Genomic DNA, 24612 nt, shown 5'->3' on the forward strand with positions numbered 1-24612 from the left:
CACGTGCCCGTCAGGCATGTTGGGGCTCTCTGCTGCCATCACCATCACTGCATCAGCCTGCAGGCCAGTCTGTTCCTCCAACACCCTAAAATAAACCAGGTGTGCTCACTAGGGTTCTTCTGCTCCTGAAGGCGCTTCGTCCACTCACCACACACCTCTTTAGGTTTAAATTCTCATTTCTGGTGACAGAGACCGGGGAGAAGTCACTGATGCAGGCACAGGAATTTATGCTCAAGGCTGTGGGCATCAGTAATTCAGTCTACAGAGAACACTGGAAAAAATACAAGTCCTCAGTGGTCTCTCCCCTGTGATGCTTCTCCAGTGGAAGGGGTGTCAGGAGAGGGTAGGCCACCTGATGTAGGTTCATCTTCAGTGTCTCCCGGGAAAGTTGTCAGGCGGTACCTGCATACTCTTGAGGACCTGGAGATAAGACATGAGGCTACTGAAGCTGACCTGTGGTAATGTCACAAGCATCTGGGACAAGGATGACTTCCCCAGGACATGACTGCCTCCTTCAGCACGAAGGCTGGACTTCCAGGATGCTCTGCCACCTCCCAGAATCAGGGCTCTCTCCCATGATGGGGCAGTTGTTGAAGGAGGGCTTTGCACTTGAACTTTCAGAATTATATCGACAGGGTGGGAGCGGCCACGTTATGTTCCAGACCTTTCTCTGTCGTCAACTGCCTCTTAAGGGCACTGTCAAAGTGGAGCTGCCGTTGGCAAGTCAGTGTGTGTTTCTCAAAACCAGGGAATGGCCCTACAGCATGGCGGATGTGCGGAGGTTTATTTCAACTCGGGAAGTGTTTACCTGGTTCCACAGATGCGGTTCTGTCATTTGGCTTAGACCCCAAACTCCACATTATCCCAGTGTTAAAGTGGGGCTCTGGTGTGCTTCATGCTCCATGTTCATGAGAACCAGCCACGACCTGGCTCTAGTTCTTCAACAGAGCTCTGCCGCCACGGGCATCTCCTCGCAGTGCCCAGGGGCTCGCTCAGTGCTCCTTCATCGTGATGACGAGGTACCATCTCGTGGTCACTCTGGCACTGGATGGCACCGCAGCTCCTGGCCGTGCTGGATTCTGCCTTTGCAACAAAACTCCAGACAAGGGACTCTCTTCATTCAAATGGGCTGAATTTCAAGCAGCTGACCAGCAGTGTCAGCAGGTAGCATCCAAAGCAGCAGCTGGAGCACCCACCGACACAGACACTAAACAGAGGTGCAGGCTGTAGAGCTGATTGACTTCTTCCAAATAAACAAAAATAATGCTTTACGAATAGCCCTTTTAAGTTTACAAAATAAGGAACAATTTGTACTAGGACAGTGGGAAAAGCACGGGTTATCGTGTCCTAGCAACCTGATGGGGGGTATGGTGGGATCTGGGTGCCACTGTGGTGTGGCTTTATGAGTGGTTTGAAACTCACTCTTCAGGCAGACAGGCGTGCCCTTCCTTCCAGTCAGACATGCCTGTTCTCCGACCCCGCGCTCCTCCCTGGTGTGGATGCCTCCCGCAGCCTTGTCAGCTGCCTGTGTGCAGCCTGCCGCAGAGCTGGGGTGCTGAAGTCCCAAGGGCTGGGTGCTTGCATCCTGTGTGGCTCTGCAGGACGGCAGTGGGAAGCAAGGGGGCGGGTGGTGCAGAATGTAATTCACCTTGTGGATGAGACCCACACCATGCTTTGCTCAGGGTGTTTATCGATTTGTTCACAGCTAAAACTGACAAAGCCTTCAAGGCTTTCCTGGATGCCCGGAACCCCACCAAGCAGCACTCGTCCACACTGGAGTCGTACCTCATCAAGCCGGTGCAGAGGGTGCTCAAGTACCCGCTGCTGCTCAAGGAGCTCGTGTCCCTGACGGACCCCGAGAGCGAGGAGCACTACCACCTGACAGGTGAGAAAGGGAAGCGGTGGCTAACTGCTGCCATCCGCTGGCCGGCAAGTCCCCTCTCATATTCTGAAGTATTTCCAGTACCGTGATCTCGGGTCTAAGCTAACAGGTGAAAGCAGCAGATGAATACAGCCGTCCCTGTGGGTGGGCAAAATACTTTGGCAAAAATGAGCTCATTGGAGTAGCTCCAAACCCCTCTGATGGGATGATTCCAGTTTTATTTTGCCAAGGAGGTAGTTCAAGCTCAGTGAGTTGAGACGTCACTTCAGGTCACTTGGTTAGCCAGCAGTGCCACCAAAGCCACGGCTGGGCCTCTTTCTTCCCCTGTAAGGTCTGGGGTTGTCTGCAGCCCCAATGCTGCGCATCAGACACGCTGGGTGGGGCGCCACCTGGTGGCAGTCTCTGAGCAGAGCTCGTGGTGACACTGAACCCAGGAGGGCAGACTGGGCCTTCATGTGACAGGGATGGGATGAGTCTTCTTTTGTAAAGACGGAAATTACTGGCCTAAAATAGAACCTGTGAAATACACAAAGCCCTTCGGTGGGTAGTACATAGAGTATTCCTGAAAGAGATGGCTTGTGTGGGTTAGAGCCACGTGCGAAAGCGGGCTGCCCAATTATGCTACGTGGAATAAATTCCCTGGAGAGGACACATGCCCGTTAATACCCTGCAAAATACTTCTTCTGCATCGTAAATTGAAAGTTTTGTGTATGAAATTCCTCAGTGATAGAAATTATGGTTTGTATTCAAATACTGTGTGAAAAGTTCATTTTGCTTTGAGATGATCTTTTAGTTGAAAGACTGCCTTCCAGAACTAACAGAATACTAAGTTAGGAGAGCAAAGTATGACATATACTGAATTTGGAGGAGATCTGAAATTTTGACAAAATCACTGTGGCCCTCACATGCCACAGTTCATTACTGTATGGAAAGTAATGAACGCATAGTGCAAACATTCGCTCGCACGGGTAAGCTCTTACAGATACTTCTGTCCTGGCTAAACGGTGCTTTATATCCCAATTCCAGGAACTGTCCTAGGAGGAGGCAGTCGGTCTGGGCTTTAAATTCTAGTTCTACTCATATTCTCTCATCGGAAGTCTGGCAACAGGCTGTACCTGTCTGCGCCTCTTTTCTCACAGGGTGATTGTTCCCATGGTCACCCAATTAGGTGGGACTGAATGTGGCCATTCACATAAATCATCTAGCGTAGCACAAACCAGTAAGTGTTAGCTGTGATTGCTAGTGATAATGCTTAGCCTACTCTGCCTCTTTTTGCAGAGAATTGGAAATGGAAGCTAATCCTATTGTTCTTCTCTACAAGGGGCTGTTTGTAAGAAATGATTTGAATCTTGGTTTGAATTTGAGCTTTTTCGTTACTGCTCTTGGATAGGATTGAAAACAAAAATTGATGTGTCAACATATATAGATCTCAAAAACTGTAACTGAAAAAGAAACAAGTTGACAAACGACACCACACAGTTATATCACTCATGGATATTCAAATACAGTGTTCTGATAGTGAGACATGAGCTAATAGTGCAGCTGCAGGAACTGATCAAAATACATGACTTGGCGTGCACACTGCGGCCTTCCCGGCGCTCAGAGCAGCACAGGGTGCCCACACAAAACACAGTCAATACTCAGTGAATTCACACCAAGAAAGCTAACAGACTTGTTGAGTAAGTTGGCAGATAAACATTCCATATCATGCTATTCCTACACTTACCACCTGTTTTTTTAAAACTTTAGCTGAAGTTTTTTAGAACTTTCTTTTGCTCAAAATTTGACTTCTTCAAATTTACTGTGGCCCTCAAAAATGTTGCTTTGTCTGCAGAAACACAAGCAGAGGGGCCGAGGAGAGGCACCTACTACTAATTTCATTTCCTTTATGAAAACATGTCTGAAGCCAGTACCACACTAAGACTGAATATTTGTCATCTGGGGCAGTAGCATGAAAGTGAAGTGTGTGTTGTTTTCTTAACTTTTCTGACTTTTAAATTTTTTTCCAAGAAATGAATTAAAAACCAAACTCACCAGCCTACCTGAAATGGTGTATTTGCGGTCATCTGGAAAAAAGTGAAAAATTGTAAAGTATGATTTCCTATTTTGCAGAAGCACTAAAAGCCATGGAAAAAGTAGCAAGCCACATCAACGAGATGCAGAAGATCTACGAGGACTACGGGACCGTGTTTGACCAGCTGGTGGCAGAGCAGAGCGGGCCGGAGAAGGAGGTCGGTGGGGGGGGGGGGGCATGGGGTGGAGGCAGGCCCACTGCTGTGTTCCCTGCTCTGCAGGCACCCCTCAAAAAAGGGTCTCCTGGAGGAGAAAAGGCTTAGACCTTCCTTTATGATCTTCAAACATATAATACACTACACAAATGACACCTTTAGGCATAAATGTAAAAGTCATTGCTTTGAATATGTACTCTATGCCAGCACTCTGTAGGAAAGACATTGAACTCGTATTCCTACCTGTTCTCCTCTGCTGTGGGGCACAGAGGCCAGACCCATCCCTGAATAGGTATGGGGGTTTGCAAGGGCAGGAGGGGTAAAGAAAGTGAGGTCAGCCCAGGCGGAGAATCTGGGGCTATTTCTCTTATAACATCAATATGGTGGCTACCTCCTTACTTAGAAAACATATTTCATCAGTCAGTCTGAATGCCAGTGCTCCAGCACCTGTGGGGACGCTAGTGCAGCGCTCTGGGTCACTTTGCTGCCTGGTGGGAAGAAAGCGTCCCGGGGGCAGGGGCCTATCTCACCAGGTGCGGGATGGACACAAGCAAAATGCCTCCACATTTAGGTTGTTTTTTGAATGGAAATACAATGCTTAGCTTGATTTTTCAAAACCTCCACTTTTTAAGCTCTAGGTTTACAGGGCTATAAAAATCAAAGTGAATGGACTTGTGGCTTTAGAAATAACTTTATTATGGGATTTGCTGTTCAACTTGAGACCGCCTACCCTGCGGTCCCCACATCTCCTGTTCTTATGATGCAGGTAACAGAACTGTCCATGGGGGAGCTTCTGATGCACTCCACAGTATCCTGGTTGAATCCATTTCTGTCTCTAGGAAAAGCCAGGAGGGACCTTGAGCTCACAGTATTTGGTGAGTATTCCATTTGGGAGAATCTCAACTTGAAGGCAGGTGCCAAGCCCAGCAGGCTGGTGACTCCTGATTTCCAGGAGGAGCTGGAGTCACTGTGGTAATGGCTTCTGACTTAGCAGACAGCCTCCAACTATTTAAAACTGTGCTCTGCACACTCATTATCTCTCTCTTCCTTCTGTGCTTGGCTTAGTGGTTCTTGCCAAGTGTCACAGGAACAGATCCCCCGAGGCTATTTTGAAACCTGCTATCTTAAAAGTTTGCTGCATTTCAAACTCATTGAGGAACACCACGTCCTCAGATTTCAATAAAGAAGGCAAACATTCAAAAAATTCAGGATCAACTTCAGATCATAGCTTTTAAATAAGCAAGTACTTCTGCATAATACAAATATGGACAGAGGGAAGTTTTATTCACTCACGGGCTGGCATAGTGGGTTCTCGGAGCTTTGTTAAACAACCTTGGAAGACAATTTGTATAAAGTAATTAAGACTCTTCTTTCTCTTTTCCTGTCTGTAGTTTTTAAGAGAGCTGTCATACTGGTTTATAAAGAAAACTGCAAACTGAAAAAGAAATTGGTAAGACAAGAATTACTTTAAATTAGAGCTACCTTTTCCTAGCTTTATCTTCCTCCTAACGTTGAACTCAGAGGCCTGCTAACCACCCACCCCAGCCTTACTGACAGTTCTTGTTCCTAGGGTGAGGAGCCAAATCAAATTGGCAAGGTGTTTTTGGTCCTGCCCACAAAAGTTGTCTGTTTTAAAAGAAGATGTAGATAAACACCCACACTAAGGCCTACGACATAGAAAACCAGATTTTACATCCCTGAAAATGGCTATTTGCTCCATATAATCAGTTGGTTTTCAAATGCCCTTTACCTTTACTCAAAAAAAAAAAAAAAAAAAAAAGGCACTTAATTGTGGCTCCCATAAGCCCAGTATGAGGATATGGAAGGATGGTTGTCACTCTTGCTTGGAAGTCTAGAGCTCTCTGCTCCCCAAGGACCGTGCACCCACATCCCTAACCTGATCCTTTCAGCACCTGAACACTTCCATATCGTGCACACGTCCTCCCTGGTTGAGAGCTCTGTGTAACACTTTCTCGGGGGGCTTTCCTATTACAGCCCTCCAATTCCCGGCCTGCACACAGCGCTGCTGACTTGGACCCATTTAAATTTCGTTGGTTGATTCCCATATCCGCACTTCAAGTCAGACTGGGGAATACAGCAGGTAATTGTTTCGTGTGGCGCAATGCCAGAAAAAGCACTTTCAAGTGACTTGAACTGTGGAATGACAAGATGGGAAAGTACCTTGGGGAGAGTTTTTGGTGTTTTATTTTAGAGGCAAGGGAAACGTGGATGAGAGGACGTTCTGAGATTGCGTGCCAGACTCGCACAAGGTGAACGCCAAAAGGGACAGCTTTTCTTTGCCATATTGTTCCCTTATTGTCACCATCAAGAGTTTTCAACATTTGTTTCTGCCTAATGTCCTTGATACCTTAAAGTCCCACCAATTTAAACTTCTACAAATTAAGGTATGCCAGAAAATTCCTTAACACTAAGTGATAGAACCCTAAAGAAAAAAAATCTTCCACCCTGGAAAGCGGAATCCTACGGCATCTGGGCCTCTAACATGCCTGACCACATCCCACTGTACCTCCCAAGGAAGGGGGCTGAGAAACAGGGCACACTGTGCTCACTCCCAGAAGAACCCGGGGTGGGGAGAAGGCACTGAGATGGGGGAGACCTTGAGCAGAAGTGTGAAGGTTCTGCGTGCGAAAGTTAAGCATAGAACTAGCCACAGGAGAAAACAAGGAGAGCCAGGATGGGGAACATTTTAAAAAAATCATTGAATCATGAGTTTCAAACTTCCTAGGTATTCTTACCTGCGGCATCCTTGTTTCCTTTAACACAGGGGCAGAAAATAATTCCATATGGGAGCTGATCCATACGAAGTCAGAAATAGAAGGCCGGCCAGAGACCATCTTTCAGCTGAGCTGCAGGTATTACCAATTTTGCCAAATTAAAGCCAATGGGATAAGACAGAACTAGTTTCTCTGAGAAAAGGAACTTTAGAACTGGGGACTTGGAACAGGTATGATGACACTCTGGACACTACAGCTGACCTCTTCCCCTGCAGTGACAGCGAAAGCAAAACGAACATTGTCAAGGTGATTCGATCTATTCTGAGGGAAAACTTCAGGCGCCACATAAAGTGTGAGTTACCGCTGGAGAAAACATGTAAGGATCGCCTGGTCCCCCTGAAGAACCGCGTCCCTGTTTCAGCCAAATTAGGTGAGAACTTTGCTGCCCCTGTGTCCCTTCAGGAAAACATGAGCTTCTCTAAAGCAATCTATGCTCTTGAAACACATTCTCTGTCATCACTGGACAGAGCTACCCTGATCATTTACAGACTCTAAAGCAGACACCCCAGCCCACGGGGACGTGAGAACCAGGGGGCAACTTCATTTCCCTTTCAGAAGCCTCAACATGCCTCTTGCTCCCAGACCGCCTTTCATAAAATACAACCAGTCTCAGCCCAGATCAGCAAGACCTGTGCTGCTCTACTCACCGCTGCTTCTGCCGAGGCGCCCTGGAGCACGGGACCTGGCGTGCCACGCTGTGCTTCCCGGCTCTCAGAGCAGCACAGGGTGCCCACACAACAAAATACAGTCAATACTCAGTGAACTCACACCAAGAAAGCTAACAGACTTGTTGAGTAAGCTGGCAGGTAAACATTCTATATCATGCTGTTCCTACACTTACCACCTGTGTTTTTTAAAACTTCAGCTGAAGTTTTTAGAACTTTCTTTTGCTCAAAATTTGACTTCTCCAAATTTATTGTGGCCCTCAAAAATGTTGCTTTGTCTGCAGAAACACAAGCAAGCTCCTCTTTCCTTTCTACCCAAGAGGAAGGAATTAAACACACAAAATGATTAGCTAGTTGTATTAAATATCTGAAAGTTGCTTAGAAATTCCAGGAGAAAGAGTTCTCATGAATTATAATAAACAGCATATTTCTACTTTTAATTGAGCAATGAGAATATGGTGAGAAGCTATGCATAGAAATACGGTATAACCTGCTCATCAAATTAAATTACAAAGTACTTTAACGTAAAAAAGGAACCTAGCTTTGATTAGTAACTACCTTTTCAATTTAGCCACGGGCAAAATGAGGATCCTAGATCTTATGACAGTTCATAACTTACTGCTCTATCTGAATAACTGACCTCTGAATAAATGGCCAGAAAAAGCCAAATTCCCCAACTTGAAATTTCAAATACATGTAAGTAAAACATTTCCCACTATTTTTTTTTAACCCCAGTCCCAGACGGTAACTGAAGTGAGATGAAATCATTAGCTGTTACATCTTATAACCTATAATGCAAAAATGGCACCTGAGGAGTTTGTTGCTTTATCCTAAGGGGATGTGTGCTTTCCTCTTTGCAGCTTCATCCAGGTCCTTAAAAGTCCTCAAAAATTCCTCCAGCAGCGAGTGGCCCGGTGAGCCTGGGAAGGGCAGCTCGCTGGACTCTGACGAGAGCAGCCTGGGCAGCAGCACCCAGAGCAGCTGCCACACGGCCGGGAGCAGGCAGGACTCCCTGAAACACATGCCCCCTGACATGGGAGATTTCTCAGACAGTCTCATCAAAGAGAGCGACATTCTGAGTGACGAGGACGAGGACTGCCATCAGGCTCTGAGACAGCGCAGCCCGACCAAAGACATCGAGATTCAGTTCCAGAGACTGAGAATCTCTGAGGAGCCCAACGCTGTGTCAGCTGAACCGCAGCCTGGCACCGAGGGCCAGCAGGCAGGACCGCAGCCCAAACTTGTCCGGGGGCACTTCTGTCCCATTAAGCGAAGAGCAAACAGCACCAAGAGGGACAGGGGGACTCTGCTAAAGGCGCAGCTGCGTCATCAGTCCCTCGACAGTCAATCTGAAAATGCCAGCCTTGACCTCAATTCTGTTCTAGAGCGAGAATTCAGTGTCCAGAGTTTAACATCAGTTGTCAACGAGGAGTGTTTTTATGAAACAGAGAGCCACGGAAAGTCATAGTCCACTTTCAATCCAGATGTGGGTTGAGTTGTTGAAACTGGTGGCCAAGTGGAAATTGCTGGAAAATGACCCATTACTGGGTCTTGCGTGGTATACATTTTCCCACGAAATCATTGTAAAGATTTAAGTTATTTTAATTTATTGTGGATCAGAAAACTAGACTAAACTGGTCAGAATCTGTAAATTACCTAGTTTACATCCCTTTTGAGCAGGTATCAAAATGACTTAGAATTCCTTAAAATAAAATTGCTTTCTAATTATTTTAATTTATGTTGAAAAAGCAAGGTGGGGAAGTTGTGATTAATAGCTTTTTAAAAGGTCAATTTTTTTCCAACCCTCTGGGCATTGTCTTTGAGCTGCCAGTTTTTGCTTTATTTAAAGCATCCTTAAGTTATTTAATTGTGGGTGAGGGCACAGGTACTTCATTTTTTAATGTTGTAATAGATTCTGTTTATACTAAACACGTCATATCTATGCAGTATATATTAAAAGAAAGCTTGTACTGTATCTTGATTATATTTATTTTCTCTACCAAGCTGTACAGTAAAAGGGATATAAGTCACACCTGGTAACTGGTATTTTTGTTATTCTGTAGAAGATGAAAGAGGGCAGCTGAGAAGTGACACATCCCGTGGGCCACTGGCCCCGAAGAGCAGCTATAGTCTGTGACTATCCTCGTCATCCTCTTGTTCCTGATTTTTGCTTTTATTTTGCTTGAGTTCATGTCTGAAATTATAAGCAAAGAGGTGGGGGTCTTCATCACACATTTCCCGGTACACATCACAGAGACTCTTAAAATGTGAGACAGAGAGCTGGCCGGGTCGGAGAGTAGGGTTCACCTCTGCCAGCTCCAAGAGTTTTCCAGTGCTTTCTAAGCGCTGAGCTTCAGGGAATAACATTCTGAGGGGAAGAGAAAAAACCAGACTTTTACTTAAGAAATTCTTCAAATCATGCTTCTTCCTTCTACCCTCCTTTGAAAACAACACTGTGCTGGTAAGTGGCAACGTGAGGTCCTGGAGGAGGTGGCGGCCACGGGATACAAGCCAATGGTGAAGGCTTTCGTTTGCACCACTGGGCACAGGGTATGGCCAGCCACGGGAGGCCGACCTCACCTGACTGCAAGGTGCACCCACAGGGAAGTATATTTTCCAGAGTTCTATCAATGCCTCTATTTTTAAGGCAAGTCTGAAATAGTATCTACTTAGCAGCGTTCTTAGAACATATAAGCTTGATTTGCCTATTTTCATACAGACTTTCCCTACAGAACTTTTGGACTTTATGATGGTGAAAGAAATTGTGCTTCAAAGTTTGAGTTTTTCTCTCTCCCAGGTCATGACGTTAGGCCACAGCAATCCCGCACGACCGTGAGGGTAAACAGCTGATAATCTACAGGGTCTCCTGTCAGCAAATCGCAAGCCTTATCTGGAGAGACACTGACCCTGTGGCTGCAGCATCCAACATTTAACCTTAGTTCAATGCTTCAAATATCTGCCAGGCCCAGGGCACACTCAGCCCCGTGTGTTAACAATGAGAACCAAACCAACATTCTGTTGCTCACCTTCTGCAGGGTTCAACATGTCACATAGGCATCCAACACATCACTCTGCCCAGCTGTAGGCTGAGTGTTCCGAGTGCACTCAAGGTGGGCTAGGTTATGCATGGTGTTTGCTATGGTGGGTTATCAAGTGCAATTTATGGTGGGATTTTTGGGATCCAACCCCATTGCAAACTGAGGAAGATCTGCAGGAAAGTAGTCCATTATTTCTTGTGTCACGTATTAACAGTTCGATTCTCGATAAGTTAATTAGCCTTTAGAATGCTTTACCCCAAGAGAATTACCTTTCTCTTAGAAACAGCTGATGTGAAAATAAAAAGTTATTTCCCTCTTAAGATATTCTGGGACATCTTAACATGGATTCAAAGAATATTTTAAATTTCATCTAACCAAATTGGGCCATTATTTTAAAACGAAGAGGCAAGTTGGCTGATTGAAATACTGCAAAGCCATACTTGGATTTTAATTTCTTCTCTCACATTTCAGAGGCTCTACAGAGCTCATCTCCATGTCTGGAGAACTAGCTGCGCTGGCACGAGCAGCGCACATACCCAGAGTAAACACGGTTCGCATCCTGGTTGAGAAATCATGACCCAACTCTCCCTCACAAGGACATCATACACTCCATGTGACTGTCAATTTTAGGTTGCACTTAGATAAAACCAAACGCCACCTAGAAGGGGCATCTGTGGGTAGACTGAGGCTGTGCTTTTCCTCAGTGGCAGTAAAAGTTTGCTCATTACAGGGCTGAAGCTGAGAGGAACACAGGCTGAAGCAGCAGGGTCATAGAAGCAAAGTTCCTAATCCTTAGGAGAATTCTTCACAGGGCAGTACTAAAGAGATAGGAGATGTTCTTACCCCAGCCCTCGATGGCAGTATTTCCTTCGGAACTGAAATGTACTGCGGACAACTTTCTCCACCAGCTTGAAGGGCTGCTGGATCCGGGGCTGCTTCAGGGGCTTGAAGTGGACCACTCCCACATCCACCTTGTTGGAAGCAAACACATGTCATTTTGTTGCATGGTGCCAACATGCATGTCACATGATGAACACATGATTTCCATCAAGGAAACTTTATGGGCTTCTGTTCCATCTTTTCTAGGCATGTGAGATGCTACACTAGCATTTGCGCTGACTCAGAAATCAGCTGGTTGCATCTGTTCTATAATGACACCCATTAGATCTGTGTTTGATGATTACTTAATTCTGAAATGCAATTTTACAAAGGCCTTTTAAGATCAATCCAAGTAATCATTAAAGTTAGCAAGCGGATAACAGACAGCATGAGGATATTTTATTTAGCATTTGAATGAGTAAAAAATAAGCTACAGCAGCAGTTCTGACTATAAGGCCGGGTTTCAAAACAGAGAAGGCAGAAGGGCCTCCAGGGACCATTTAGTGCTGAGCTCCCCAGAAAGGAAATCAATTAGGATGCCACTTATTTTGGGGACAGACACTGATTAATCAGCTAGACTGAATTCATGATCACTGTCATCTGCACAGCCACATAACTTCCTGGGAACAATGATAAAGGCCCCAGGGGGTAGACTACAAATAGAAAATGGAAACCAGTAAACATACCCCTTTCTGGTAGTTGAAAGTCACTGCCGAGATTCTTTTTATCAGAAAATAAAACATTTTCAGGCCCATCTGATAAGAGATTACACCCTGCCTCATTCTAAAAATGGACTCCTGGTGATTCAAAGTAACAAAAAAAATATTATAGGACAAATGGAGAAATGAAATTAAAGCAGTTATCACACACACAAGTGTGCAGCACAGACTGTGGTCTAGGAAGTGGAAGTGTTTACATAACTACTAGCCTCCCAGGAATTACGTTTGCTACTTAAGACATCATACAAGTTCTACAAAGGCTAAGACAGGACAGTAATTTATGAAGTGTCATGTGTACCTACTTTTCAGAAGGAGAATTTGCTTCTAAAGAGCCTTTTCACTTACAAAACTCTGTAAAATTGGCCTGAAATATATGCAAACAGGGAACACTTTTGTTTTTATGTTGAAGTAGTCCTGGCACATGACACAAGACTGTGGCCAAGGAAGACCTGAAGGTGTGCTCACAGGGCAGCTAGACCCACTATGCAGGAGCCCAAGGGACCTAAGCAGCTGCCGGCAGCAGCTGCTGCTCCTACCCCAAGGGCTTTGAGGTGGCTACAGCTGCACCCATTGCAGTGACTGCCAGCGCCATCAGGGTACTGAGGGCCAACTGAGAGGCCTTTCCACGCTGAAAATGTTCCCCTAAATGCTCCTTACCCTGAGAACTATTAAAGTGAAGATTAGACCCCTCCAGTAATAATCTCACTTTAGAGTGTGATGATCTAAAGTCAACTGTTAATGTCCTTATTAAATTTCAATAGCTTTTCAAATTGTCTTTGATCTGATGCCTGATCAGTTTCTCCCAGTTTAGTGAAACAGTACAAAGTGCTTTTGTTAAAAGGCCAGGGCTGTCCTTAGGCCGTTACAGAAGCACAACGGAGCACTCTATGAGCAGCGCAGAGAGAAGAGGCCCCTAGGAGGGCGGGGGCGGCCCTCAGGATGCAGCTACAAGCAGCAGCCGGGATACACTAGACACCATAGACTCTGCATCCCCCACCCCTCTGCTGACAGGAGCCCAGACTGTAGGGAAAGAAGCCTCTAGCCATTCCCTAGAAGCCATTCCTCAGCCCTCCACGCCCTTTCCTTCCACCACTGAGCTCACTGGTATTGCTGCCCCACCTGTCACTGCCAACCCCCTACGGCTAACCCCCCCTTCTATCTAATTTCTCCTCATAATCTAAGTTACACCGACAGTTCTGACAGGGATTGTTTCCCATCACCAGCTGTGACCCAACAGCCTACAGGTCTCCAGGGAAAATCTTTTAGTAAAAGATGAGATAAAATTTAAGCTCAACCTTTAAACCCATGAAATATCAAAACTCTTCGTAATCTTCAAACACTATTAAGATCAAAGGCACGAATACAGGGATAAATGCATTCTCCTTCTAGTACAGAAAGTGCTGCTTCCAGCTTCCTTACATTTTAAAATTTGGCTTCATTTTTATTTACATGATTTAATTCCTTTGGGACACAGTTGGTGTTTGCAAATACTGGAAATGTCTAATTTTTGCTTTATTAAAAAAAATTTAAAAACCCTATACCCCACGGAAACTGCAAAAGCAGACATCTAAAGTCTGAATACGAGCCTGATACCCTAAGTGGGCTGCCAGTTACACTGCAGCTACGAGGGAAACTCCACTCACGCAAACGCTGCTCCTCTTCTGCGGAGGAGCCTCCAGGATGCAGTGTGAAGGAGGCCCCTCTGCTTCCCTGGGGAACCTAGACTAGCCTCTTCTCTATCCCTGCCACAATAGCACTTCTTGGAACAAGTCTGAATTATGGAGCCCACTTTCTTTAGAACCAGAGGAAAGCTGCTTGGTAACTATGGTAACAGATTTAAAAAAATCCTTACTTATAATTGAATATTTATTTTAAATTACAACCATTATTTTTCTTTCCTTGAGTTTTAAGTCTGTTGAAGGGTTTGCTTACAATAAAGAAATCAGTACCTAGGCACTAGATGTTCTTAAAAGTTCTACTTTAACACTGCCAGCACTGTTCCAAACACAGTCTATCAATTTACCAACTGATCTCCAATTATTAACTTTTCAAATTAAAGGATTTATAATGAATTTAAACACATGCCTCTCAAATCTACCAGGATGTCAAGACTGCAGCAGCTGAGGCCAGCAGTTGTGGCTACAAGCAGCTGGAGGCAGATAGCTCCTTCTCCAGCCCGGGTCCCTAGACTGGTTCTGGGCTCATAGCAGCCCTGCGAACGCTGGAGTCCTAGGGCAAGAATCTGAACTCTAGAGCATGCCAACTCAGATACCAGGACACCGATGAATGTACAGCCCAGTTCCTGACTTCGAGGTGATCACCCTGTGCCAGAGGGAAAGGTCTAGAAACAATGCAGGCTGTGGTCTGAGGAAACACCTTGAACACCTGCTACAGTGTTGGCCACTATCAAAGGGCATGGCAGGGTGGGAGAATGGGCAGAAGCTGCGATGTAGCAGCCAAGACAGAACCTCACTGCAAGATGACAGCAGGAATGGTGAGAATCAAAGAATGGCCACAAGGAGTAAATGGTCAGACATCAAGAGCAATACAAGGAGGACTCGAGTTCAAGGAGGTACTGTCCTGACAGGTCTGTGTAGAACGGAGTGGGCAGGTCCTGATGGGAGGGGTCAGGAGCTTGGGGGTCATGGTCAGTTTCAAGTGAAATGACAGAGTAAGTGAACACAGTGGGGGGTGCTTGGCGCCTGTGTCCACTTACTCTTCAGGTCCCTAAATCCCCAGACAGTCAACAAAGAAAGTCAGGGTCCTGGCAGGTACAACCTCCCCAGATAAGGATAACTGAGTGACAAGTTGTTGATGCCGATGGTACTGTAATTAACACATTCTGTAGAAAAAAAATATTTACAAATACAAATGAAGATCAAATTTCCCAGAAGTGATTTATCCTGCCCATAATCTATGCACCATGTTAGAGCAGAATTTCAGTGGCAAAACTTTAAAACTCACTTTAACAGCATTCCAGGTATTCCAAACCACTGTGTTTAACAAAGGTTGACAGGATACCTATACCTCTTTCTTCAAAGATAACTTGTGCTTGTTAGTGTACCAATGTTAATTTCTGCACAAGTTCTGCTCTACTTTGAGCAGCCGGAGACTGATGCCATGATCACTGCTCCCAAGCGGGCCTGACACTCGCTGGTCTGAGTCCTGGACCTTCCTAGCCCAGGGGTTATCAACACCTGACCAGCTCCTCTTTTGCTGAGGGGTTTCTCTCTCATGTGCTCACGCTGCCCTGCTTCCCAGTTCTGACCTGAACAGCACTGCCTTTATAAAGGGGAATTCCATGACTACTGGATACCCCCTTCTCATGCTACACCACAGAGTCTGGGGGCTCACTGTCCTCCAACGTGTCAGCAGAGATAGAAAAATAAGACAAGTCATGGAAACTGACACCATTCTAATTTGGCAAGTTAAGTCCACGTGAACCCACCTGGGACTCTAGAGGTTGGGCAGGAGACCCAGATGTGTGTAAGAGTCTCTCAGGGAGGAAGGCAAACAGGAGGAGGGGGTGAGCCAGTCTGCTGAGCCCGCACTCAGATACGACAAACAAATGAGGATGTTTAAAAAAAAAAAAAAACTGTTTTGTTTTTCAACATAATGTGCTGAGAAAGCTATGGCAAGGCCATAATAAATACTGATTTATACTATTTGTGAGATTGAAAAAAAAAAACTAGGCAGACCTGCAAGTGTCACCATCAAACCCAAAGACAGTCTCGGGATTGTGAAATAATGTGAGGAAGACACAAGACACAACGTGCAGGAACACACCTGACGGGCTGTAAAGGGAGGGCAACAAGCTGCCTTATTAGACATTTGACAACACGCACAAACCAAAAATCCCCATCTTCATTTTTAAGAGTCCTCACCTAGCAATTAATCTACCAACTCCAGTTGTAAAAGTTAGTCTTCAGGCCAAAAAGCCTAAAGGGAATTCCAAAGAACCACAACATGGAGCTTACTAATGGACTGAGAAGCAAATAGCTGATGATGACCGAACAGAAGAAAAACATTATTTTGGGATTAAGTCAATCACTTTGAACTTGTAGGACTGGAGCAGGTAGCTATTGCTCAGTAAGAACAGGTAGTTCTTACTGTGAACTTTCATTATTTCAAAGTTGAAAGGAAAGAAGACATTTTTAAAAAACTAGAGACCCCACTTTTCATTGGAATTAAGCGGGGTAGCCTTTTAAACATGCAATGAAACCAGACCACTGTGCTGGGGGCTCAGGCCTTCCCAGTGCTGCTGATGCCCACCTGGGCATGTGTGAGGAACAGGCCTGGAGCACAGGCTCATACAAAGGTTGATATTGTTATTACATCTACAATGTTCGATCATATCACCAATTTTTCCAGATTACCATTGCTAAGTAAAATAAGCACACTGTGGAATCACCTGTAATTTTTCCTTAAAAGTAGATAAATGGAAACGTTTTAAAGAAGAAAATAGATGGACTGTTGGGCCACTGGTCAGCTTCCCTGAGGGCCACTCATAGACTGTGCATGAGAAGTAAATGTTTACAGGTAGAGCTATCGGATAGGGGGTGAACGTGTCTCCACTGTTTATCCAGCCCACACGGAAACCATTTGCTATAAGAGACTGAGAGACACATTGTGTTCTCAGCAAAGGCCAGGCAGTGTGACAGGTGTGCAAGGGTTTCAAAAAACCTAACATTGTGGGCCTGGCTCCCATTCCTGCTACTGACTCCTTTGACAACTTTTGCAAGTTATTTCTCTGACGCTTGGTTTTCCATTTGTGTAATGAAGATTCTTGTTACCTCACAGGCCTGACACGAGGAGGAAACACCACAGCACTGAGCATTAGGAAGCAGTATATAAAAGGCAGCTGATTTATGAGGTCAAAATGACAAAACTAAAGAGTTGGAAAATTGCTTAATATTACCATCACACTGAGAAAGGGCACTAAATTATGCAAAGCTCACATGTAGTTTAATTAATGTTCTTTTATAAACGGATAATCAGTTACCTGAAGTTGTTTATTCAACAAATACTATTGCTCTCCTGCTATGTGTCAGGCGCCATTCCTGGCACAGAGGAATCAACGAAGAACAAGACAGACAGAAACCCCAGCCCTTGTGAGGTCTACACCCTAGAGATCTTAGGAAAGAGAGTTATCAAGCACAGAAGGGCTCAGCAGTGCCAGAATTCTGAATCTAGTTTGAAGTTCAGAAAAAAAATGATTTGTTGATTGAATGAAGTTGGTATGCGATCACGGATGGTGACAATCCAGGGACGGACAAGTTTGCCACGAAAGGGCGCTGGGAAAGGGCGGGGTGGTGTTTAGTTTTGTCCACCAGAGATCTGAAGCTTTATCAGGGATGTTACAACAGCAGCGGGCCAGACAACGGGGGTGATTCAGAGAAGGCAGTTAAGGATCATAAACCCAAGGTCATAAGATTGGCCTATGGAAGTCTTTGGACTTAAAAGATTTAATTCTCTTTAATGTCCATATTGGGAAAGTTGATGCAGTATATTTCCCTGCATACCTCTACTTTCCGAGCTCATTTTTTACACCAGAAATTCTGGGTTGATTGGAGGTCTATAGTCAATGACTTACTTGCATTTCAGAAGGTTGCCTTTAAAACCAGACCCTATTTTATGGGATAAAGTTCCCACTAAGATTGAAGAGTAGTGAAAACATACTTGACCACAGGTATAGCCATGAAAGCATGCTTAGCCCTTTTATTCCCAGCCAACTGTGTCAGGCTGCAGGCCAGAGGAGGAGCAGGTTGGTCCCTCCACCTGCCTCTCTGCCAGCGGAGTCTGCACCCAGGCCCATGATAGGTGCCAAACCAGTCCAGGCACTAAAGGGGCTGAAAGGGCTGCCACTGACCCAGCAGCAAAAACAGTGGTGTTACTACCAGTGCTTAGAACACAACTCCACTTCATCCAGCATTTACCCCCAAATCACAATATTTCCACGAAATAAAAGAGCACAAGCTTCTATGTCAAAATTACAACACTGGCTAAAAAACCACAGGTATTAGATTTCTAAGAGAAGAAAATAGTATCTTATTAAATATCAGACTTAGAACTCAGCTAACATCAATAAAACATGGCAGACAAATCTAGAAAAAATCCAGGTAAGTGCAACATGCATTTTATTATTCACTGCCTAAATGGTCAACATGGCTATTAACAGCTGTAAACGTTTTTTTTTTTAAATCCAATTATGAAATTATCTTCTTTTTCTATAGTGACAATGAATTTATAGCTTACGGATTTAAAATTACTGAGGAAGAGAAAGAAATAAGAACCCAAAGTAGATGGAGGTGAAATATGTCTATAACATTTTTTATGGTCTAGAAAATCAATACTCGATTTCACAGTTTCATCTACGATGTTTCAGCACCTTGTTCTGGTGTCCTTTCTTCACAACATTCTCTAAAAGTGCCAATTTATTAAGTTGTACTTCAGAAACCTTTCTCAGTGGAAGGAATAACAAGAAAATTCAGTACAACCTTTGCAAGTTATGTACTTGTAGGTTTGTTCAATTCTAGTTAACAATAGCTGCTGGGTTTTCCTTTTTAATATATATACACACACACACAATGAAACTCTCTCTTGAATGTTTGTTTTTGAAGTTACCGATTTTGTGATTCCTAATTTCAGACAAGTCACAAGCACCAGAATAAAAAGAGTCTCATCATTTGCAAAGCACAATCTAGCTAAAAATATTTCAGACCATGTTCTTTAATTAGGATCACAAAATAATGAACTATCTTCCACCATAGATAAAAATTCAAAAATAAATTTTAACAACAGACTAAAACAATATTAAAAGAAAAGCCTGTTGTGAGCACCCCAATAATCCCTCTACAGCGACACAAAAGCATTTGCAGCTTTCAGGTTTTGACAAATCCTGTTGTAACAAAACTCCCTCCCTTCCCCGCCTCGCCTTTCTTAATTCTCCCACAGCTCAAAAAATGAGACGGAGGACCTGGTATTTATCTTCTAGCACCATCAGCAGTTTTGACCTCTGCAATTTCTATGTTGCTCTTTACTTGGAACTGCAAGTTAACTGTTCGGAGCTTTACCACTAATATTCAGAAGCTGTGAATGAGCATCATGTATGTGGCGTCTCTTCATCAGACCTTACTGGGGCTCACTTGAAGACATCTCACAGACGTGAGTTTAGACATTAAAGGCTACAAACTAAAGGTATGGAGAAACTTCTATAATGCATAGAGACCTAAACAGAGATCTTATATTACTTACTTTCAATTGTAAGTTGTAAGTTTGCCTTCAAATATATAGATCTGATGTAAATAAATCTTATCTGAAAAACAGACTCTACATTTTAATGAAATCCATTACAGACATTCTGAAGGCAAACTGTTCATAAATTTAACATCATGGGTTCTGCTGTATGTAATGTGTTTTGGAACCATGCTATTTGGAACTAAGTTTTTACAAGTCATCCCTTTGCTTTTGTTTATTTTCACAGCCCCTCCCAGCCCCCAAAACAAAGTATGCCTTTATTTTCTACTAGAGAGAAATTTGAGAAAACAGGCTACAAAGTGTGTCAAGCTTGTGGTAGAGAGAGTAAAAATTTTCATAGCAATAGAAAAAAGATGCTGGCCTATTTTTACAGAAAGAAAAGAACAGTAACCTTCATTTTGGAGAATTCTTTCTGCATAAGTTCTCTAACAGAAGAATTTAAAGTCCAATATTCAACAGTAATCGAGCCCTATGTTATTAACTGAAAGCAATGTCGTATTGTTTACACTAATTTTGGCCACCTGCAATTTATCACTGCCAGTACTTGTTACTTAAGATGAACAAGCTGTCTGCAAGTCTCAAATACTCTGAAATTTATAAAATATACTGATTAATGGGAAAAAGGTTGTAATTGGGAGGCTGAACATAGGCTGATCAACACATATAGGTCATTCAATCAAAGTAAAAGTAAAGAGGTGAACTGTTCTCTTCAGACGTTAACAGCAGTCTCACGCATGAACAAGCCCTAAGCTGACACAGGTCTAGGAAGGCAGTAATTTAGTGAGCTGGCTGGAGTCTGAAACGTTAAAACCCAAACCTGAAAATAGCTATTACGAAAATATAAACTTGTGCTCCATTTTTTCCTAGAAACTTTAACTTTTGCTCCCAGACATGAAAACAAAATGGGAAAACAGCAAAGAAATCTACAGTGTCAGCAGCTTAATGATGTTTTAAGCCTGACTCTGAAGAACTTAAAATTTCAGGGAAATTCACTCTACATTTGTAGGATTTTCATGAAAACTATGCCTATAATGAAGCAATGGAATTCAGACAGCCCAGTATTTAATTTCTAAGAGATGACATAACTATGGAAATGTTCTAATGTGGGCACTTTTAACATGGGCATCACTAGTGTTACTGCAGACATTTAACAAAGGCGAGGCATTGCCCTCCTCCATGAGTCTCTGAAGCTAAGCCACCTGCCCTGTCAGTATCCCCTGGACATTTTCCCTGGTAGAAAGGGAACAAATGTAGTAGCTATGGCGCTTTTTGCATAGCAGATGTAGCATTTTTCCCTGCTTCCTAAAGGAAGCTCACAGGGGGACCTGAATCAGGAAGAGCATGGGAAAGAGGAGAAAAAGTACAGGATGGAGTGAGGCACAGGGACAGAAAAGACTGGAACTGCTAAACGGCTGCTGCCTGAGAGGCTATGGGGTGATTTACTGCCTGTATGTCTTTATCTGAAAAGATGATAATACACAAGATTATATCCAGAATTCTTTCAGTTCTAAGAGTCTGAAAATAAATCAGTCTAAGGAAGGAAGAGAAAAAAAAAAAAACTAATGTCAATAAATATCAATTTCCACATGATATGAAATAAACATATTAATAACAATGTCAATTATAATTTGAGTACTTTATTGGTTAGACACTGTTCTAAGCCCTTAAGATGCACTAACGTACTGACCTCCACGGCACAGGCCTGTCATCCTGTCCACTTTCCACAAGAGAAGGCTGAGGCAGAGAGGTTCCGGAAAGTCAGGACGTGAGACTGGGCTGCCTTTTGTGAATTAGGAGTCATGACGGGGCTGCTCTAATACACCATTGAAAAATTAACCCAGAAACACAAAAAGCCAGTGTCGCTGTGTTCCGAAGCCATTATACTTCTTTCAAAGGCAGCAGTAAGTGCTGCCTGATTAAAACACAGTCCAGTCACAAAATGCCTTTTCTTCTCTTGAAAATAAGTGGTAGATTCTTTCTGGTATCTTTTCACAAACAATGAGCCATGTGCTGAGCGTGGCATGCATTTTCCCTACTTGCCTTACACAGAACCACTCCTGAACTACTTCTGAACTGCTGAGAACTGGTTTTGCAGCAGGCACTTCATTTGGATCAGGAAGTGATTCTGATCCCAAAGGAAAAGGTTCTCACATTCTCATGAGGGACAGACAGTGGCTAACCCATTGCAGTTCTGTGTACCTAAACCTGAGGTGAAACAAGGGCAAATGGAGGTAAGGATTTTGCAAATGGGTATTAACTGGCAATCAGGCATAATCACACCAGTTCTATCAACCCCTTTCTATTACTTTCCACAAGCAATTCACCTGGGTCCTGGCCTTGCATATGGTGGGCGCTAAGTAATTTTTTCCAAATTAAGGCCAGTTTCTGAATACTTAACTCTTTCCTAGTGTATATTTATATCATTTTTTAAGAGAGGTGTTTAAACTATTCATGTCTTCTTATAAAGTATTCTAATTTAAAGAAAAAACTTTAAAACTTGCAATGCTATTAAAATTCCTTATCAGATCCTACAGCCAGAACCTGATATGTCTGAATCTCCTAGCCAGGCACATGCCTGCTTTACAGACAGCGCCAGCATCAATCAAGTTTTAAAAAGAGCAGAGGACGGCGCTTTCCTCCGGCCGTGCACCACACACCACTGTGGCCATCTTTCAGGGAGGGCTGTCCTCGGGGCCTGTGGTGAGCTTTTCCCCTGCAGCATCCTCCTTCACCTCAGGGTCATTCAGGTGTGTTCACGGCTCCTGCTGCACATGGAAGCCTTTTTGTTTAGTCTACTGTCCTTCACCCCTGACCTTGTCTTTTTTCCCCAGCCTTTGTCACTTGGTTCGTGTGGGCCCAGAAGCAGCTAGTTTTGACCCAGCGTCATCATCAAGCACCAGGACTCTCTCGGTGGACAAAGGGAGCAGGAAAGAAGGTCATGGCATCAGCAGGTCTCCAACTTTTTGCTTTCGTTCTGGCTCTATCTGGGGTCTCTGGAGTGCTCACAGCCACTATGCTGCCTAGCTGGAAGGTGAACGTGGATGGGGCCTCCAACATCATCACAGCCATTGTACAGCTCCACGGGCTGTGGATGGACTGCACGTGGTATAGCACCGGGATGTTCAGCTGCACCCTGAAATACTCCATGCTGTCGCTCCCCACCCACGTGCAGGCGGCGCGGGCCACCATGGTGCTGGCCTGCGTACTGTCTGCTATGGGGATCTGCACTTCCGCTGTGGGAATGAAATGTACTCGATTAGGAGGGGACAGAGAAACCAAGGCTCTGGCTTCTGTTGCCGGAGGTGTCTGCTTCATGGCTGCAGGGATCTCTGGCCTAATACCAACAGTGTGGTACACGAAGGAGATCATAGCTGACTTTTTGGACCTGACAGTTCCAGAAAGCAACAAACATGAGCCCGGAGGGGCTGTTTACATTGGATTCATTTCAGCCATCTTGCTCTTTATCTCTGGTCTGATTTTCTGCACTTCCTGTATGAAAAAGCATCCAGAAGCTTGGCTCTACCCACCCAAGCAGCAACCTATTTCCACCAAACAGCCAGAGGGCAACTCAGCATACAATCTGAAGGATTATGTGTGAATAACTGTGAAGCATGGGGAAATTTTAGAAGGTGATGTGACTTTTGTCTTTATTTTACTTAAAAAGAAAGCCCCTTAAATTATGTTTTACTTTCTCTAAAGAATATAAAATATTTTATAAATGATGTGGTTTAAAATGTGAACAAAGTATCACACAGAGGTCCATAAAAATAAGATTAATTTTTCATTACTATTTTCATGTTTTAGCTTAAGATTTATAATTGAAAGGGACTCGTATTTAATAAGATAATTAAATGACAGTTCTTGCTCTTTTTAAGATAACTTGTTGATACATCTTCGGAATTGGCACTTAAATGGATTTTATATAATATCTAAAATTCCAAGCATAAAAAGCCTGGTGTTGAGCCAGGGTCTCTTGTTGCATCTTCTTTGCAATAACTTGCTCTGTCTTCAAGTCCTAAAGTCTGACAGTGCATTACGGACAGAGAGCTCTCTACCTTTTCTGATGCTGCCGAAACCAGCTGCCTGAGTGTCTCACCTGTGATGTCCCCACCTCTACGGACATTTGTGAGAGTCGACAATGTAGGACATTCAAAGATTAGGTAGAGCTAAAGAAAAAGTTGTCTCCAGATCTCGGTTATTGTAAATAATGCTGCAATAAACATGGGGGTACATATTGATCTTCAAATTAGTGTTTTGTATTTTTGCATAAAGACTCAGAAGAGGATTGTATGGAATTTCTATTTTTCCTTTTTTGAAAGTACTTCCACTGTTGGTTTCAAAATAGCTGCGTCAATTTACATTCCCACCAACAGTGTACAAGAATTCCCTTCTCTCCACATCCTCTCCAATACTTGCTTCTTGTCCTTTGAATAACGGACATTCTCATAGGCAGGAGGAGAATATTACTGTGGCTTTGATTTGCATTTCCCTAATAGTAAGAGATAGGAGTGTCTCTGTGTGCCTGTTTGTCAGCTGTATGTCTTCTTCGGAGAAGTGTTCATTCAGATCATCTACCCCTTTTTTAATGAGGTTGCTTATCTGGTGTTCAGTTGTATGAGCTCTTCTTATACTGGGGACATAATCACTTATTGGATGTATAATTTGATGCTATCTTCTCCCATTCAGTGGGGTGCTTACCTACAGACCAGGTGTATGTGTGCACGTCTCACAAAGCTGAAGAAAGCATCTAGTAATTCAGGTAAGTGAAGATTTAAATTAGGTCAGGAAAAATAAGTGATGTCAGAAGTTAGTGACTGGTGGCAGGGATAAAGGCGAAAGGGGGACTCAGAATGATTTGCAGGCGTAGGTCTGTAGCCGGGGCAGGTGAAGGTGTCCCCAGTCAGCATACTGAATATACGTGGCGGAGAAGGCCTGGAGTGTGTAGACGGAAGTAAGTTCAGTTTGGATCCAGTGTTTTCTCATGGCATTTCTTTTTTCACTCTATTTAGGCATCCGACTTCAGCATATATTAACGTTGACTCTTGAGGATTTGTCATTGCGATTTTGCAGACTCCTGTGCATTTCTCTTCATTACCTCCAGTAACCTTTGTTCATTTCATTGCACTTTATACATATATAAAAGTGTCAT

The 24612-nt window shown here is 43.8% G+C and overlaps 3 protein-coding genes across 6 annotated transcripts in view; 2 read left to right on the forward strand and 1 right to left on the reverse strand.

Moving 5' to 3' along the window:
- The window catches only part of TIAM2 (TIAM Rac1 associated GEF 2), a gene marked incomplete at both ends in the record, with an annotated part of 89842 nt that extends 80804 nt beyond the window's left edge, over positions 1-9038 (forward strand). For all 4 annotated transcript variants that reach the window (XM_084229056.1, XM_084229057.1, XM_084229059.1 and 1 more), the window contains 8 exons: positions 1706-1885; positions 3995-4113; positions 4877-4985; positions 5502-5560; positions 6106-6211; positions 6896-6983; positions 7121-7275; positions 8431-9038. In XM_084229056.1, the coding sequence (XP_084085182.1) occupies positions 1706-1885; positions 3995-4113; positions 4877-4985; positions 5502-5560; positions 6106-6211; positions 6896-6983; positions 7121-7275; positions 8431-9038 (1424 nt within the window). The remainder of the gene's footprint in view (positions 1-1705; positions 1886-3994; positions 4114-4876; positions 4986-5501; positions 5561-6105; positions 6212-6895; positions 6984-7120; positions 7276-8430) is intronic.
- Positions 9039-9694: 656 nt separating this feature from the next.
- TFB1M (transcription factor B1, mitochondrial) overlaps positions 9695-24612 on the reverse strand; it is a gene marked incomplete at both ends in the record, with an annotated part of 47769 nt that continues 32851 nt past the window's right edge. The window contains 2 exons of the mRNA XM_084257764.1: positions 9695-9938; positions 11452-11579. Coding sequence (XP_084113890.1) covers positions 9695-9938; positions 11452-11579 — 372 coding nt within the window. The remainder of the gene's footprint in view (positions 9939-11451; positions 11580-24612) is intronic.
- Positions 22402-23061, forward strand: CLDN20 (claudin 20; the record flags this gene model as incomplete). The annotated part of the gene is made up of 1 exon (XM_084257288.1): positions 22402-23061. The coding sequence occupies one exon, from the start codon at positions 22402-22404 to the stop codon at positions 23059-23061; it is 660 nt and encodes a 219-aa protein (XP_084113414.1).

The sequence above is a fragment of the Talpa europaea genome (genome assembly GCF_964194135.1).
Source record: "Talpa europaea genome assembly, chromosome: 2".
NCBI lineage: Eukaryota > Metazoa > Chordata > Mammalia > Eulipotyphla > Talpidae > Talpa > Talpa europaea.